The sequence below is a fragment of the Coenobita brevimanus genome, chromosome 20 (genome assembly GCF_032717465.1).
Source record: "Coenobita brevimanus isolate Jiangsu-jjx chromosome 20, ASM3271746v2, whole genome shotgun sequence".
NCBI lineage: Eukaryota > Metazoa > Arthropoda > Malacostraca > Decapoda > Coenobitidae > Coenobita > Coenobita brevimanus.
Genome location: NC_136973.1, coordinates 10,101,123 through 10,121,410, shown reverse-complemented (window position 1 = coordinate 10,121,410; position 20,288 = coordinate 10,101,123). Strand labels below are relative to the sequence as shown.

At 41.8% G+C, this 20,288-nt stretch overlaps 1 protein-coding gene across 1 annotated transcript in view; it reads right to left on the bottom strand.

Moving 5' to 3' along the window:
* LOC145391857 (protein argonaute-2-like) overlaps positions 1-20,288 on the bottom strand; it is a 157,794-nt gene that overhangs the window by 58,187 nt on the left and 79,319 nt on the right. The window contains exon 7 of the mRNA XM_080266344.1: positions 17,759-17,898. Coding sequence (XP_080122470.1) covers positions 17,759-17,898 — 140 coding nt within the window. The remainder of the gene's footprint in view (positions 1-17,758; positions 17,899-20,288) is intronic.

The following is a 20,288-nucleotide window of genomic DNA, read 5'->3' as shown; positions in this document are numbered from 1 at the left end:
TGGATTTTTATTATAAAGAACCTATAATATGATAACTAGGCAAGTTAATAGGAAACATAAAGCACATACCATAACTTTTGTTCCCCTAAAAGTACGGAACACTTAAGTCATAAGACAAACAGTAAATATCTAAGCCAGATCATGGTGATTTAACGATATGTGAAACGCATAACATATACAAGCTAATGGTGATTACCATATAATAAAACATTTGTACTTCAAAGTTCCGTGCTGTATGTAAAGTCTTGGCCGGCTGGCCATTAGCCAAGGAAATAAACATTTGTATTTAAACGTGCCATAGGTCACAAAGGTATCGGTGCACAATATGCGTGAAACATTTTGGACCACAGGACGAAGGCCAGTGAAATATTAGAAGCCGACCTACCACACGCTGGTGAGCCCACCGTCGGGAGGTGTCATCGCCAACTAACAATATCCTCATGCAAACATTTTAACAAATGGTATGTTTATATAAACACTGTTCATACAAAAGTGACATTGGTAATGTAAGCAGTTGTTCGAATGTTTTCGGTGGGCATTGGACCCCTGAGCACCGATACTTTTGTGACCCACAGTACGTAACATTTTGATCATAAGCCAATTCAGGCCAGGCCAGCCGAGAGTTAGTGCATAATGGAAGAATACACCTGCTTTCATTGCTGAGATTGGATTTAAGACACTAGTAGGCAAAGACTGATCCTCATATCCTGATTAAAACCGCTTTCCATGAAATAAAGAATAAATGTCTAAGTTCAGTGTATGCCAACCACATAATGTACAGTAGGTACTGTAGTGGCTCACATTACACACACACACACACACACACACACACACACACACACATTTTTATGCTTCTGTAGATATTAAGACAGTCTTCAGTCAAGTATATCTTATTTACTTTGAAAAGCTAAGCACTGAGGGTTCTGTGGTTAAAGAAAGCGACGCTTTGGATCACCCCATCAGTCATGTTAAGTATTCGTTCTGAGATGACCCTCGAATCTGGACATGATTTACGTACACAGACACTAGTAGCTTACACACGATCGACCATACATACACATCATCAAAAGACGTTCACACCCTTCGATCTACCATCTTTCCTTTGTGTATACGGTATCATCTATCTATCCATGTATTTATGTGTACACACACACACACACACACACACACACACACACACAAAGTACCAGATTGCAAACCCTAAATGTATAGCGTAGTAATGAAGAAGCCTAGGCAAGATCTATACGTAACTTTTCCATCAAGTACTCTTTCACTATTTATGCTGAGCTTCAACAAAGTACTGTAGCTAGATGTTCATCCCATGTCTCAGAGTCACAGTCCTCTTGTTGCCACCATCTACTGTCTTGTTCCTTATTATATGCAGCAAATAACTTCTTATTTAGACTCAGTGAGAAGAGTGACTATTACGACTAGATAAAGCATACAGTAACAAATAGGAGCGGGCATTTCGCGCTTATTTCGCCAGCGAGTGTACTGTACGTTATTTACGTACATAAACCCACACGGCCATCACACTTACACACCACCAGTACACGTACCCAGTATACTTTACTCTCACCTTGCTGCTTGCGGCCTTCAGTTCTTTTATTCTCTCCCACTCGCCCACTTAATATGAACATTTATTGATTTTGAGTAAGTCTATTGGGCTGCAAAACAGTGTCAAGGTAACAACATTCTTTCACACAAAATCAGGACAAAACAATGACCGAAATAATAAGTCATGTTAATGTTTCTTCCGTCCATATCCAACATCCCGATATCAGCAGTAAATATCGGTATCGGTTCTGAATCGGAAAAAATGCAAATATCGGCGATATATGGTTTCGGCGAATCGTATTGGTTACAGCACTTGGTGGTGACAAAATGAGAGAGAGAGAGAGAAATGCTGTTAACCTACTCCACATCCCCCTGTCATCGATTTATTGTTGTACTCAGTCGAAGAAATCCCTCATCTACCATCTCATCTTTCTTTGGCCGTCTTTACGGGAAAAAAAAAAAAAAAAAAAGTCACCATCACCTTTATCATACCTAACTGCTCCCATTTGTCTACGACTGACCACGTAACCTAAAAGTGCATCATCATCATCATTACATTCAGCGTCTCCCATATCTCTTCTTTAACGACTGAAAATGCTGCATAGTTTAACTGCACATCATCATCATCGTCATCACCACGCTACATCTCTCGCCTCTGCCCTTCACCAATAATTCACCACCTAATCGACAACTTGTCATCCTTACCATCATCATCACCATTTCCACATCCTCGTCTCTCCTTTTTTTTTTTTTTTCCCTATCTACGTTACTTATTCGAACGCCATCATCATTATTTACTGGGAACCGCTCATCATTTTAGGTCGTATTCTAGATGGCACTGGAAGATTCGTACCATCTTCTCAGCGATCTAGTTTGCTATAACACCTTACAATTCTAGTGTATGCTGTCTGTATAATTATTATCTCGACGGTGTATGCATAAGTAAAACACTGACGATACTGAAGTGTTATATTCCGGATCAATCGCTAGGCAAGAGGCGTTACGAAATCTGTGCCACTCAGTATACAATCCTTTATCTTATCCATAACATGTTGCCCTTTTACAGCCAGTGTCAAAAGAATTATCACTTGTAAATACCTGTAAACATCTTTGACCTATCTTACCAGCTCTCCGTAAACATAACCTAATCAAGCCACTAAAGTGTCAATACTGTACAATACCTCTGACCTGTCTCACCAGTTCTCTGTAAACAACAAGTAATCAAGACAAAATTATTTAATCTTTTTACTCAATAATCAAAAGCACTTCTGCGAGCTCCACAAATCCGACCTTTTTGGTTCAATGTTTCTCCACGTCCTGTTAAGGCAGATACACAAAACTAAGCAATTTATGACCAAGTTTATTATATGTGTGTGTGTGTGTGTGTGTGTGTGTGTGTGTGTGTGTGTGTGTGTTTTACGTTTGTTCTTGCTCTGCCCAAGTTCTAGAATGAAGGTGACGACCCACACTTCAGAACAAAACCATGTTTCAACTTGTCCTATATAATTATGAAAAGACGTTTCTTAAATCAGGTAATAGTGGTGGTGGTGTCAATTGTAATTACCGGTACTGTAGCTGTAAAGTGAACGTAGCTGCAGAGAATAAGAAGAAATTAGACAGAAAACAGAATGGAGAGAGAGAGAGAGAGAAATTTTCGCTAGTTAGCTACCCGGATATGATAGTTAGTCAAGGCCACTTACTCAGAGTTGGCTTTCACCTGGGTCATTTACCCACCAGCCACAGTGGGAAGTGGACGTGTGTGTCCTCTCGTGATTAAAACATCTTCAACCTGCACAGATTTGGACAGTGGGTGTGTGGCCTTATAATCGGGAGGGGGATTGTTTGCGGGCATGCCCAATATTACACAGACAATATTGGGCAGGCCCAGTACTACATACGGGTGGGAGGAGGAGGGGGTGGAGGATTGTTTCAGGGTTGTCCAGTACTACGCATGGGTGGGAGGAGGAGGGGAGTTGGGGGGACTGCATAGTCCTGGGCAGGGTTGAACTATTGTCGTCGCCGGGAGTAAACAGTTGTCCTTCCCTAAGTAGCATTATGTTAGCATTAAACCCCAGACCACATTACTCATTATTTTTTTTTTATAAATAACAGAACGGAGGAAGGAAAAACAAATAAGTGGAAAAAAAAAAAAATCCATACACCAGATTACTGGCGTCCTCCGTTCATAAAATATCTGTAACAGTTAAGACTTGAACAGCTGTGGGTTGAAATTTGGAGGGAAACAACTCGGGGGAAGCGAATTCCAGAGAGATGCAGTTCGGGGAATGAAAGAATTCTGATAGGCAGAAGTTCTGCAATATGGCTGAGTGACATTCCAGTCATGAGCGCTACCAGATGCCCGTGTAGCACGAGGGAAGGCATGGAGAGGTGGCACCACAGACGCAACTTCGTCTGAGCATTTGCTAAAAAAATATCTGTAAAATAATGCAAGGGAGGCAACATTCCTTCTTACTTACAGGGGAGGTAGTTTATTTGTAATGGCAGGGTTGTTAATAATTCTAACAGCTTTGTTCTGAATTTTGTCTAGTTGTTTTAATGCAACCTCTCCACATCCATTCCACAAGGGTGAGCAATATTCAAGCTGAGAGCGCACATGACACTTATAAATTATAGCTAAATGATCGTCAGTGAAGAAGTTACGGACTCTGTACAATAATCTAAGTTTCTTTGAGGCGGTTTTAGCAAGTGATTGACATGAGAGGTCCAGCTGAGGGCACTGTTAAGTGAGACGCCAAGAATTTCAATACTTTTGGATATGGGAATATTAGTAGCACTGAAGGTAATGTACAAATCTGGCAATATCTGTCTATTAGTAAATTGTATATATTTAGTTTTACTAGCATTAAAAGAGACAAGGATGTTTTGTCCCCATTCACTGATCGTAGATAGATCTTGATTTATGGAGATGGCTGTACTGAGTTGAGAGGTAGAGATACAAGACTTTGTAAATGGGCGTCTGAGTGTGAATGAACTATGTAGTGTTGAGTCATCTGCATATGAGTGAATGGGATTGTGGGTGACAGATAAGAGATCATTAACATGAACCTGAAATAGGGTTGGCGACAGAACTGATCCTTGTGGCATGCCGGCGTTAATGGAGTGGAATTTGGAATATACATCATCTACTTTTACTCTTACTTTCCTGTCAATAAGATATGAAGAAGTCAAAGGAACAAAAGACGTTAGTCCATAGCAAGGGAGTTTGGACAGCAGGGAACAGTGCCATACTCTATCGAAAGCTTTAGAGATATCAAGAGCTACTGCATGAGTTTCTCCAATCAATTGATTGATGGATGGTATGAGTTAAGAGATTGAGTATATCAATGGTGGATCTTTCATGGCGAAAACCATATTGTCTATCACTAATTAAGTTGTTGGATTCAAGATGTTTAACAATGTGCTTATTAATTAAAGTTTCAAATACCTTACCAAAAGAAGATGTGACAGCTATTGGTCTGTAATAGGAGGGGTCAGACGAACTTCCTTTCTTCGGAATTGGGTAGATATTGGCTTCTTTCCATGAATTTGGGAATAAAGAAGTACGTATGCATAGTCTTAATAATTTAGGTAGGACAGAGGCAAGTTCAGGGGAACACTTTTTCAAAACAATTGGCGGAATTCCATCTGGACCTGGAGCTTTGTTGGTAGGTAAATTGTCTAGGATGGATTTTACGTATCTTGTCTGTATTTTAAATGGGGCAATTTCGGGAGAATCAAGTTCCAGTACTGGGACATTCTGGCTGGTATCGTCTATGGTAGAGTTTCTGGCAAAGGTACTGGCAAAGATATCTGCTTTCCCACGCGGGTCATTTGTAATGTTGCCATCTGAAGATTTTCGTGGGGGAATGGAAGATGACTTGTTAAAGTTATTATTGAAAGAATTAAGAGTTGACCAGAATATACTACTGTCATTAGGGTTGTTAAGTAGTTCTGATGCTTGCTTTTGAAGAAAGTTTGATTTAGATAGATTTAATACAGCTTTTGCATGATTTTAGCAATTTTAAATTGGGAGAGTGATTAAGATGTTTTTTATTTTAAGTAAGAGTTATATGCTAATGACTTTTGGGCTGTTGCTCTGGCACAGTTCCCATCAAACCATTTTGGAGAGTTCGATCTTTTAGTGAACTGTTGACTTGGTATGAATAAATCCATACCAGCTAGTATTAAGTCACAAATGTGGGACTGGGTAGAATTGGGATCACTAGAGAAGAAAGACTGCCATGGAATGTCAGCAAGACAATTTCTACATCCATCCCAGTCTGCCCTATCAAAGTGCCATCGGGTCACCCTGACAGTTTCAGAACGGGAAGGTGTGTCTAAAAAAACACAAAATGGCAAGGTGGCTAATGAACTACATCAGTACACAGCACAAAGGCCGACCCTTGATCTCCCTAAGCTCATCAGAGGAATGTCTTATGATGGGGAGAGTACCCAAGTGTCACAGAGTAAATTGAAAAACTGCATAAAACCTGTATAGAACCATCTGGGAGTACCAAGAATGGAGATAAAACATTCAGTTTTACCAGCATGTTTTTCAGTTCCTTTTTGAGCCTGTTTATCTCTGCACTAAATCATCTAAAAAAAAAAAAAAAGCTCACAGTGCAACACCCTCAATCATCAACTGGTCTAAGTGTTGAATATTTGACTCTTCCCTGTGATCTTGACCTTCAGTAGAGTACTCTCAAACTCAAATTACTTTATTCTTGTTTAACCATTAACTCTTGCACCCACTGGGGTTCAAATTTAATCTTATCAGCCCGAGTTGACCTTGCCCACTGACCTTGACCATTATGCTTTCCCTGTCACCTTGACCTTTGCTCTTTCCGTCCCCTTGACCTTGTTCTTTCCCTGTCACCTTGACCTTTGCTCTTTCCCTGTCACCTTCACCTTGCACTTTCCCTGTCAATTTGACCTTTGCTCTTTCCCTGTCACCTTCATCTCGCTTTTTCCCTGTCACCTTGACATGTGCTCTTTCCCTGTCACCTTGACATGTGCTCTTTCCCTGTCGCCTTGACATCTGCTCTTTCCCTGTCACCTTGACGTGTGCTCTTTCCCTGTCACCTTGACATTTATCTTTCCCTGTCACCTAGACATTTACTCTTTCCCTGTCACCTTGACATTTGCTCTTTCCCTGTCGCCTTGACATTTGTCTTTCCCTGTCACCTTGACATTTGTCTTTCCCTGTCACCTTGACATTTGGTCTTTCCCTGTCACCTTGACATTTGTCTTTCCCTGTCACCTTGACATTTGTCTTTCCCTGTCACCTAGACATTTGCTCTTTCCCTGTCACCTTGACATTTGCTCTTTCCCTGTCACCTTGACATTTGCTCTTTCCCTGTCACCTTGACATTTGCTCTTTCCCTGTCACCTTGACATTTGTCTTTCCCTGTCACCTTGACATTTATCTTTCCCTGTCACCTAGACATTTACTCTTTCCCTGTCAACTTGACATTTGCTCTTTCCCTGTCACCTAGACATTTGCTCTTTCCCTGTCACCTTGACATTTGCTCTTTCCCTGTCACCTTGACATTTGTTCTTTCCCTGTCACCTTGACATTTGCTCTTTCCCTGTCACCTAGACATTTGCTCTTTCCCTGTCACCTTGACATTTGCTCTTTCCCTGTCACCTTGACATTTGCTCTTTCCCTGTCACCTAGACATTTGCTCTTTCACTGTCACCTTGACATTTGCTCTTTCTCTGTCACCTTGACATTTGCTCTTTCCCTGTCACCTTGACATTTGTTCTTTCCCTGTCACCTTGACATTTGCTCTTTCCCTGTCACCTAGACATTTGCTCTTTCCCTGTCACCTTGACATTTGCTCTTTCCCTGTCACCTTGACATTTGTTCTTTCCCTGTCACCTTGACATTTGCTCTTTCCCTGTCACCTAGACATTTGCTCTTTCACTGTCACCTTGACATTTGCTCTTTCTCTGTCACCTTGACACTGGTCTTTCCCTGTCACCTAGACATTTGCTCTTTCCCTGTCACCTTCACATCTGCTCTTTCACTGTCACCTTGACATTTGCTCTTTCCTTGTCACATTGACCTTTCACTGACTGTTCTCAGAACTGAATATCTCCATCAGTGTTTTAATATCAATACTTCCACAAAATTTAGTCTACATCAGATAAAAACTTTGTTAACCTTGCCATATGAACTTGACCTTTGACCTGTTATTCTTAAAAGAAAAAAATAGGGTGATCCTCAACTCGTCTATCAAACTGCATCCAAATCAGATCAAAACTGTTATAGTTATTTCATCACACACAGGTCGAACTTTGACCTTGCCCTGTGACTTTGGCCTTTGAGTAGCGCTCTTAAAACTGAATCCCTTCGTTCTTGCCTTATCCTTAACCCATCCAGTAAGTTTGGTTCAAATCAGATCAATACTGTTTGAATTGACACTACTCTGTAACCCTGGCCTTTGACCTTTCCCTGTGACCCTGAGCTTTGACTAATTATTATCAAATTCGGTCCATTTTGCTCTTACCATATCCTCAACACTTCCATAAAGTTTCATATAAACAGATGAACTTTAAGTAGACCTTACTCTGTAACCTTGACCTCTGACCTAATGTTCTCACTAGCAATAGGTTTACTCGTTGGCTGACCCTCAATACTTCCACCAAGTTAGGTTAAAATCAGATGAAAACTATATGAGTTATTTTGTTAACCAATACACACGGATCAAACTCTGACCTTGCTCTCTGACCTTGGCCTTTGATTGTTCTCAAAACTGAATCACTTCACTCTTGCTTATCATCAGCCTGTCTTCCAAGCTTTGTCAAAACTGGATAAAAACTGTTCAGGTTGACTTTGATGGGTCAAACTTTGTTCTAGTCCTGTGGCCTTGATCTCTGACCTAGTGTTTTCAAAAACTATAGGATTATGAGCACTTGGCTAACCTTCAAGCCTTCTACCAAGTTTGGCTGAAATCGGATAAAAACTATATGAATTATTCTGTTCACACATAATGCACACGCAAGCGCTGATCAAAACACAACACCCTCACACTTAGTAGTCACAGGTGTAATGAATGGTAGAGCAGACACTGGTCCTGTGAATGATATAACGGGTAATAATGGAGTACAGGAGAGAATGATAATGGGGAGCGACTGTAGGACATGTGTCAGAAAAGAAGGTTGTGCATATGTACTTATTTTCAACACAAAGATGCACATAAACATGCGTGGTATAGAGGGAATGGAGATCATGTTGAATGGAGCCTGAATGACTACGTGCTCGTAGACACATCGATGCTGGGTAGTGTTGTTGATACGAGGGCAGTGAGAGAAAGATGTGGAGGATTGTCAGATCATATGATTGTGGCATGCAAGGTCAAGATGAGAGGAGTATGGTGGACCAAGAAAGAGAGGAGCTGTCAGGGACTGAGACTGAAAGTTGAGAAGCTGAGGATCAAAGAAATGGCAGATTAATACAGGGCCAAAGTAGAGGAAGAATCAGAATTAGTGAATTGGACTGAAATGGATCTTGACAGCTTGTGGAATGTTAATAGGGACTACTTCTTTAGGAATGCTAAAGTGATGTGTGGCGTGCGAAAAGTAGCAACAAAGAAGAAAAATATGGCATGGTGGGATGAAGAGGTTAAGAGAGCAATGAAGGAAAAGGGGAAGAAGTGGCTAGAGTGGACACAACACAGCTGTTCAGTTGCAATAAGAAATGAATATACTGAGATCAAGAAGCACGTGAAGAGAATAGTCTATCTATCTACTGCCAGACGCTTTAATCCCGTAAAGGGTGGCCACAAACAAATCGCCTCCATGTCACCCTGTCCCCCCCCCCCATTTCACCGCCCTGCTCCCAGCTCACACACCCCCTCTCTCATATGCCTCTCCACTACATCCCTCCACCTCATCCTTTGCTTCCCCCTCCCTTTCGCCTCCTCCATTTCACTCACATACACTCTCCTCGTCAGTCTTTCATTCTCCATCCTCTCCATACGGTCAAACAATCTCAGTGTATTTCTCCTAACGCTCTCTATCACATCCACATCCACATTACAACGCTCCTTCACTTCCTCATTTGTCAGTCTGTCTCTCCATGTGACTCCACATGCTCCTCTAAAACTCATTTCCACTGCTCTCACTCTTGACTTGTCTCCCTCCAACAAGGTATAAGCTTCGCTTCCATACATTAGAGTTGGTATCACAATATTGTCATGCAGTGACTTTTTTACTTCCAAGCTCACTTCCCTGTTCCTTATCACTGTTTTCAAAGAACCAGCAACGTTTCTTCCTTGTTGTACCCTTTCAAGCACTTCACCTAAACTTCCATCCTTACTCATCAGTCATCACACTACCCAAGTACTGAAAAACATTCACATTTGCCATTTCCTCCTCATCCAACCTCAATGTACATTCAGTGACTTCATTTCTCTCGAAAACCATAACCTTACTTTTACCTACATTCACCTTTAGATTCCGTTTCTTACACACTCTCCCAAACTCATTCACCAAGCCTTGCAATTCTCCTTCGCCTTCACCTACAACATAGTATCATCTGCAAACAACAGTACAGGGAGTTTCCAAACACTGCCCTCTAACATTAAGGCCACTCCGACATCCACTGCCCTACCTTGTATCTCTTTTAATTCCCATCCACATACAGATTAAACAACCATGCAGACATGACACATCCCTGTTTCAATCCAACCTTTAAATAGAAAAATTCACTCTGTTCACTGTCTACATGCAGTGCAGCCATAGCACCCTCATACATACTCTTCACGGCATTCAGCAACTTCCCATTTACTCCATATTCTTAATACTTTCCACAATCCTTGTCTATTCACCCTGTCATATGCTTTCTCCAAATCCATGAAGGCTACATACAACTTCTCTCCCTTCTCTAGAAACTTTTCCACTAATGACCTAAGAATGAATATCTGATCTACACAACCTACTTCCTTCCTAAAACCTTCTTGTTCTTCTCCAACTAATTCCTCTGTTATTTCATTAACGATTTCAGTAAGTATTCTACCAAATACTTTTCCTATTACACTAAGAAGACAAATGCCCTTATGATTACCAAACTTCTTTTTTCCCCTTTTCTTTTGTAGAGGGGAATAATTATACCTAACTTCCAATCTTCCGGGGCTCTACCTTCCTCCCATGTCAAGCTGCACATTTTCCATATCCATTCTACTACTATCTCTCCCCCATGCTTCAGCATTCACAACACACTCCATCAATTCCTGGGACTTTCCCCATTTTGACATTCTTCATTGCTTCCACAACTTCCATCCTACTGATTTCTTCCTCTCTTCTCGTATCCCTCTTTCTCCCAGTCATTCCCCAGCCACTTATACTCGAATTACAACAATTCGTTAAAGTGTTCTCTCCATCTGCTCACTTTTTCTCCCTTCTCCACAAGCAACCTACCATTTTTATCTTTTACTCCCCGACCACCTTCATCATTCTGTGTAACTCTTTTTACCCCTACCCCTGGGGGTAGGGGGGTTTCAAGAATACTCCCCCAGTATCCCTGCTTGTCGTACGAGGCGACTAAAAGGGTTGGTGGTGGGTTAGTGCCCTACCCCATAAAAAGAACTAACTAAAAAAGCAAATAAAGCGCCTCGGACCCGGACGGACCATACGTTGACGACTAAGGAACGGACAAAGGACATTCTGAGAGTAGGAACGTGGAATGTGAGAGGAGTGAATGATGAAGTGAAAGAGAGAGAGATTGTCCAGGTGCTTGAGGATGCAAAAGTGGATATATGTGGATTGACTGAAACTAAATGGCAAGGTAAAAGGATGAGAGAATGGGAATACGGTGTAGGTATATGTGCGGGAGTCAGTGAGAATGAGAGGGCAAGAGAGGGAGTATGTCTGATGATAAGCAAGAAGTGGAAGGAGAATATAAGAGAGTATGGAACAGTGGGTGCAAGGATTGTATGGGTGAGGATGAAAGTAGGTATACAAGCATGGGCGATTGTATGTGTGTATGCTCCAACGGAGGATCGAGTGGCAAGAGTGAAAGATGAGTTTTGGGCGAGAGTAGAAGCATGTATGGACAAGTTTGAGAGGAGCGAGAGAGTGCTGTTGATTGGAAACATGAATGGCAAAGTCGGGAATGTACGAGTGGATGGAGTGGTTGGTCAGTGGGGTGTGCCAGCGGAAGTAGATGGGAATGGTAGTGCTTTGGTGGACATCTGTGCTGGTAAGGGGTTGGCAATAGCCAACACCTACTTTCGTCATAAGATGATCCACCGGTATACATGGAGAGTAATGAGGAGGATGGATGGTGAACTTGTTGAACAAAAGGCAATGATAGACTACGTGTGTGTGGATGAGCGAATGAGAAGACAAGTGTTGGATGCAAGGGTGTGGAGAGGGTGGGGGAATGGAGTCTCGGACCATCACTTAGTGATGGCCAAGGTGGAGCTGCAAAGAAAGTGGTTGAGGAGGCGAAGGGGAAGACAGGAGGAAGCAGCTCCTGTGAGAAGAGTGGAGAAATTGCAAGATAGTGAGAAGAGGACAGAGTATAAGAGCATAGTGGAAGAAAGATTGGGAAAGTATGAGCTAGAGCAGATGGAAGGGGTGGAAGACGTAAGATATTCACGGAAGAGATAAGCGCAGCGTGTGAGGCGGTTTGTGGAGTGAGGAGATGCAAGGGTGTGCAAGGGACAGCATGGTGGAATGATGAGGTGAAACAAGCTGTGGAACAAAAGAACAAGGCATATGGTGAATGGTTGGCGAGTAGAGGTAGGGGAGAAGATGAGAGAGAGAAGAGAGAGGTATATGTGAGCAGGAGAAGGGAGGTTAAGAGACTGGTGAAGGAGAGTAAGAAGAAAGTGGATGAAGAGTTTGGGAGGAATCTGAGTGTGAAATGGAGGGAGAGTAAGAAATTGTTTTGGAAGGAGGTAAAGAAAGTAAGGCAGTGTGAAAGGGGAAATAGTAGGGGAGTGAAAGATAGGAATAATAGATTGTTGGTGGAGAAGAGAGAGAAATTGAGGAGATGGAAGGAGCACTTTGAGGATTTGTTGAATGTAGAGAGTGAGAGCAGTGTGAGTATAAGTGGTTGGGGAATGGCTGGGAGAAGAAGAGATGAGAGGAAGGAGGAAGAGATCAGTAGGTCGGAAGTAGTGGAAGCGATGAAGAAGATTAAGCTGGGAAAGGCCCCAGGAATTGATGGAGTGTGTGGTGAAATGCTTAGGTATGGGGGTGAGATTATTGTGGAGTGGATATGGAAGTTGTGTAGATTGGCTTGGGAAGAGGGAAGGGTTCCAGAGGACTGGAAATCAGGTATAATTGTTCCTCTGTACAAAGGAAAAGGGGAGAGAGAAGTATGTGGTAACTATAGGGGTATTTGCCTTCTTAGTGTGACTGGTAAAATATATGGTAGAATACTCATTGATAGGGTTAGGCATATGACAGAGGAGCTAGTTGGAGAAGAACAAGGGGGATTTAGGAAGGGAAAAGGGTGTGTAGATCAGATATTTGTTCTAAGATGTTTAGTGGAGAAGTATCTAGAGAAGGGAAGGAAAGTGTACACTGCCTTCATGGACTTGGAAAAAGCTTATGACAGAATAGATAGGAAAGGTATGTGGAAGGTATTAAGAATATATGGAGTGGAGGGGAAATTGTTGAGTGCTGTGAAGAGTATGTACGAGGGAGCTAGGGCTACGGTGCGAGTGGATGGTGAGCTGAGTGAGTTCTTTGATCTCAATGTGGGACTGAAACAGGGGTGTGTAATGTCTCCATGGCTGTTTAATATATATATGGATGGGGTCGTAAAGGAGGTACAAGGTAGGGCAGTGGATGTGGGGGTGGCTCTAATGAATGAGGGTGAGATTTGGAAGATTCCGGTGTTGCTGTTTGCTGATGATACAGTATTGTTGAGTGAAGATGAATGGGAGTTGCAAGGTTTGGTGAATGAATTTGGGACAGTGTGTGAGGAGGAAGCTGAAAGTTAATGTAAACAAAAGTAAAGTTATGGTGTTTGAGAGGAATGAAGTCACAGAGTGTGCAGTGAGGTTGGATGGTGAGGATATGGAGAATGTGGATGCATTCAAGTACTTGGGTAGTGTGATGAGTAAGGATGGAACTTTGGGGGATGAAGTACGTGAAAGGGTACAGCAGGGAAGGAAGGTTGTTGGCACACTGAAAGCAGTGATGAGAAATAGGGAGGTGAGTATGGAAGTTAAGAAGTCACTGCATGATGGTATTGTGATCCCTACCCTGACGTATGGAAGCGAGGCGTGGACCTTGCAAGAGGGGAACAAGTCAAGAGTGAGAGCAGTGGAAATGAGTTACTTGAGAGGAGCATGTGGAGTGACATGGAGGGACAGGTTGACGAATGAAGAAGTGAAGGAACGTTGTGGGGTAGATGTGGATGTGGTTGAAAAGATTAGGAGAAATACACTGAGGTGGTTTGGACATGTGGAGAGGATGGAGAATGAAAGACTGACTAAGAGGGTGTATGTAGGTGAGGTGGAGGGAGGGAGAGGGAGGGTAGACCGAGGATGAGGTGGAGGGATGGAGTTGAGAGGTATATGAGGGAGGGGGGGGTGAGTTGGGGGGAGGGGAGTCAAATGGTGGGTGACAGAGTGACTTGGAGGCGTTTTGTCTGCGGCCACCCTTTGCGGGATTAGGGCGTCGGGCTATAGATAGATAGATAGAAGAACATTTTCTTACATTCCCTCCACTTTACACTCAAAGTCCTTCCAAATTCCTCATCCACTCTCTTCTTGCTCTCTCTTATTAATCTTTTCACCTCTCTTTTCCTCTCTACATATGACTCCCTCTTCTATCTCTCAACTTCCTCCATGTCCTTGTTTCTCATCCACTCACTATATGCTCTCTTCTTTTGTGCCACAGCCTGTCTCACATCTTCATTCCATTATTCTGTTCCTTGCATCCCCTTTCGTATTCTTTTCACCCCACACACCACCTCACATGCTGCACAGATTTCTTCTGTGAATATCTTGTTCACACCTTTCACGTCGCCCATCTGCTCCAAATCATATTTACCCAATTGCTCCTCCATTTCTCTGTTATATTCTGCCTTTATTCCATTCTCGTGCAACCTTTCTACCCTCCTTGTATGAACTACTTCCTCCTGTCCTTCACTTCTTCTATTCCTCCATTTCATTTGAACCTTGACTTTCACCACAACCAAGCAGTGGTCAGAAAGTCCACTCCCCAACCTGTATATGCTCTTGCATCCATTACACACCTCCCCATTCTGTCACCCACACACACATAATCAATCATTGCCTTACGTCCATTTAGTTCACCACCCACTCTTCTCATCACTCGCTACTTACTGTATATCTATGGATTATTTTTTGTCTAAAAAAGGTATTGGCTATCACCAACCCCCTCCCTGTACAAATGTCCACTAGAGCACTGCCATTCTCATCCACTTCTGAAGGAACACTCAACTCATCAACTACTCCATCCACCCTCACAAACCCTACTTTCCATTCATATCTCCAATCAAAAACACTCTCTCATTCCTTTCAAACTTTTCCATGCACGCTCCCACATTTGTCCAGAACTCTTCTTTCACTCTATTTGCATGATCTTACATCGGCACGTATACACACAATCGGCCACATTTGTAGCTCAACTTTCAATCTTACCCACACAATCCTTGAACCAACTGATTCATACTCTCTTTTATTCTCCTTCCATCTCTTGCACACAACAGTACATACGCCTTCTTTTGCCCTCTCATTCGCACCTACTCCCGCGCACATACCCCATCCATACTTCCTTCTCTCACTCTCTCACCTAACCATTTAGTCTCATTTCTTCCACATACACCCACTTTTGCACCCTCAAGCACCTGGACAATCTCTCTCTCTCTTTCACCCCATCATTCGCACCCCTTACATTCCACGTCCCAATCCGTATCATGCCCTTTGTTCGGTGTTTAGTCGTCACCTGTTGGTCAGTCCTGGTCCAAGGGTTCTTGTTCGTATTTTTAGTTAGTTTTCCGGGGAGGGGCACTACCCTCCGCCAACCCACCTCTTGTCAGGCAGGGAACATATGTTGGTTGGTTATAAGGTTACCACCCAGTGCTGTCAATGACAGTAAAGAAGAAAAAGAAGGAGGTAAATGATGACGTAGGAAGAAATATAAATGCAAATTACTCTGAAAATAGGAAGCTATTTTAGAAAAAGGTGCTGAATTGTAGAAGTGACAGTGGAAAGAAATGGGAAGGTGTGAAGGATGTGAGTGGTTGATTATTAACCCATGGGGACGATGTAAGGACCAGATGGAAATAATATTTTGAAAGTCTGATGAATGGGAATTGAGAGACCAAAGCGACTGTTCACATTATTGGTTTGGGGGGTGTACAAAGAAGGAATGCTGTGCCACGAAACGTGGCATTCGCACAGGTGAAGAACGCTGTGATGCGGCTGAAAAATGGCAAAGCAACTGAGGCTGATGAGGTGTATGCAGAGATGATAAAGTGTAGTGGAGAGGGGGAATGAAGTGCTTTTTGGAGATATGTAAGAAGGCATGAATGAATGAAACTGTGCCTGTAGAGTGGGAAAAGGTAATGATTGTAACCCTGTACAAAAATAAAGGTGAGCGAAGTGAATGCAAGAATTATCGTGGCATAAGTTTATTGAGTGTGTGTGTGTAGGGAAGGTATATAGAAGAAGTACTACAGAGAAAGAGAGATATCAGGAGTCCTAGTGATTGACGAACAGGGTGGCTTTAGGAGTGGTAGAGGATGTGTGGATCAAATATATGCAAAAAGACAGAGAGTGGAAAAGACGTGTGAGAAGGACTATAAGGTGTTTATGGCATTTATGTATCTTGAAAAAGCATACGACCAAGTAGACAGAGAGGGACTGTGGAAGGTTTTGCGTATGTACGGTGTAGATGGTAAGCTGCTAGGTGCCGTCATGAGTTTAAATGATGGTAGTGAGGTATGTGTAAGGGTTAATGGGCATCTAAGTGATTGGTTCACAATCAATGCGGGCATATGACAAGGCTGTGTGATGTCCCCATGGTTGTTCAATATATATATTTATGGATGAGATGATGAGAGAAGTAAAAACACGAGTAATGGAGAGAAGGATGACGCTGGTAATGAATGGTGATGGATGGATTATCTCAAATTTGTTGTATGCTGACGATGCAGTACTACTTGTAAATGCCGGACAAGAGCTTGGTAGACAAGTGCGGAGTGTTGTAAATGTCTGTGACCGTCATGCTTTGAGAGTAAATGTAGAAAAGACTAAAGTGATGGTTACAGAGAGAGAAGGTGACTCTCAGTGCGATGATGCAGTGAATGGAGATAGACTGGAATCGACGAGAGAGTTCAAATACCTGGGTACACTGACAGAAAAGAGAGGAAAATGTGCAAATGATGTCGAAAGTTAAGTGACGCAAGGAGGAAAGCAGCTAGTGCTATGAAAGCCTTGATTAAAACAGAGGCTTGGGTGTTGCAGCTGCGCGAGGCTAACATGAAGGAGTGTTAGTGCCAGCTTTAACATACGGATGTGAGACTATGGTGTGGCATGAAAATGAAGTCAGGAGTAAGAGCAGTGGAGATGGGACTGCTGAGGAATGTATGTGGAGTACAGAGAGTGGATAGGATACGGAATAATGTGATTCGTGAAAGATGCGGAGTGAGGACGTCGGTGGACACCAGTATCGAAGAGAGTGTACTGAGATGGTTTGGTCATGGGGACAGAATGGATGACAAGTGGTGAAAATGGTATATCTGAGCAAATCTGAGGGAGGGAGGAGGCGAGGTGCTACAAGAAGAAGGTGGAGGGATATGGTGGATGAGTGTGTGAGGAAGACAGGTATGGAAGATGGTGAGGCTAAGGGACTGAAGAGATCGAGCTGGCTGGATGAACTCTGTGCGGAGAAGCGCATTCCCAGGGATTGGGCAACCCATTTTAAAGTGACAGCGTTCGGGTTGACTATAAGATACGTATATGTGAAGCTACGAGACGTGGGGATTTTTTTTTTTTCTTGTTTTTTTTTTTTGACTCTCTGATGGAGCCAGGATTTCATGGGCTTGAATGATGTGTGAATAAGCGTAGTCCACTGAACTTGGCAAACTTAGGCTGTCTGGGCGTTGCTACTCCTCACCCTGCCCCAGGATGGGAAACGAGCTCCGGATGATGATGATGTTGAAAAATTAAATAAACTAGCATATAAAAGAAGACACATTCAATTTTACCTTCAAATTCTTTAGTTCCTGCTTGAGTCTGTTCAGCTGCTTTCGATCCAATGGTTTGGTTAACTCTTCCTCCCTGAACCTCAAGTCGTTCTTCATGAAATCAATGATGTTCTGCTCTTTGTAGACGGCAGCGTTGGCCACTGAAAAGCAGGTAAAATTTAAATTTTAATTGTCTTCATCATCATCATCATCGTCGTCATCAGAAAAGTTGGTTCAAATCAGTTCTTGTTCTTGTGTCTCATTCTTATCTAGACATGAACCCAGTGTCTCGAGCTTATCTGGATGTGAACCCAATGAACTGCAGGCTGAAGCTGCCCTTCTCCTACATTCCACTATCCTCCATTTACTGGACAGGAAGGGAGTTTTTTTTTTTTCTGCAGTCCACAATCCTCGCTTTACAGGACAGGGAGGAAGTTTTTCCTTTTGAGGATAAAGAAAAAATTAAAGTGTATATTTCTGTATAACCAGGCAAGGGAGCCTCCCAGTTTTATCAGCGCCACAGTGTGAAAACTTCCCTGTCCAGCACCTCAGATGAACAAGTCTGAACGGTTTATGCAAGTCTTCATCATCATTATCATCACCAAGTCATTCCCCATAAAATAAATAACATACTGCTCTTTGTAGAAGGCTATGTTGGCCACACAAAGATACGCACAAGTCAGGCACAAGTCAACACTTTTCCTATACTCTCTCCACTTTAATTTGGACTCAAAATGTCAGCTCTCTTGGATGCTGACCTGTAACAAGAGATTAACACTAGAATATGATGCAACATTCTCTTTGCTTCAACCTGATCAAAAACCTACACACACACACACACAGACACACACACGCACACACACACACACACGCACACACACACACACACACACACACATAGATATATATATATATATATATATATATATATATATATATATATATAAATATATATATATATATATATATATATATATATATATATATATATATATATATATATATATATATATCCCATTGAAGCCCAGTGTCCGCAGTACTGGACGGAACTGGGAATTTTCAAATCTTGATAAAGTAGGGAACACCCGGGTAGGGACCTATGAGTTTCGCGACTACGAGCCAATAGGCGGAGGGCGGTACGCTTAGTACCCGCCCAGTGCAGTGCCTCGTCCAGCTACGGGATCCACTGGGATATATATATATATATATATATATATATATATATATATGTCTATATATATAGATATATATATATATATATATATATATATATATATATATATATATAAGTTGTCTGTCTATCCATCTATCTATTATCTATGGATCTACCTATGTATCTATAATATATATATATATATATATATATATATATATATATATATATATATATATATATATATATATATATATATATATATATATATATATATATATATATATATATATATATATATATATATATATATATATATATATATATATATATATATATATATATATATATATATATATATACACCGATGTATGGGCTAGGTTCATTGTGAAAAATGACCCAAAGCTCAACTGAACGTGAGCCTTGTGGACTGCAGACTGAGGTAGCACTTATCCAGCAGTTCACCATCCTCTTTTCTGGGGACAGATTGGGAGTAGATGGACTTTTATTTAACTGGTCAGTGAAGTCTGGTTGAGGGACTTTTGTATAGCTGGTCAGTGAAGTCTGGATGAGAGACTTTTGTACAACTGGTCAGTGAAGTCTGGTTGAGGGACTTTTGTACAACTGGTCAGTGAAGTCTCCCAGTTATATATGAGTCACCACAAAGGGTCAGTGAATGTTACATCTAAACCCCTAATTTGAAAATTATCCTTATACTAGTCGTCATGTGGGTTGCTTTAACTGAAAAGAATGAAATGAATATTACAGTACAGTCACTGGAAGAGGTTAAGTACAATAGGTCGCGTAGTGCTTTACTGTTTACTGTACCTAGTGGTCAGGTGGGTTACGGTGCCTACATCAGATGTGGCCCATTAAGATTCTAAATCCATGGAATGGTTAGAGACGCTAAAGAAGCTTCAGCTTGTGATTGTACGGTCCGTGTTACAAGTGGTGATTTATTTTGTTTATTACACCTTAACATTTTCTTGTATATGTGTTATCTACCATTTGTCATTTCAAAATCGATGTAGCTTTCATCAGTAACATAGTAAGGAATAGTGAGGTGTAATATCCAGATTAAATTGCTTACGAAGATGTATTATGAAGTTTACCCTACCTTACCCTACCCTAACCAAACCTATCCTACACTATCCTACCTTACCTTACCCAAACCAAACCTACCCAACACCATCCTACCTTACAGTACAATACCCTAACCAAACCTACCCTACCTTACCCTAACCAAACCTATCCTACACTATCCTACCTTACCCTACCGAAACCAAACCTACCCAACACTATCGTACCTTACAATACCCTAACCAAACCTATCCTACACTATCTTACCTTACCCTACCCTAACCAAACCTACCCTACCTTACCCCTACCCTAACCAAA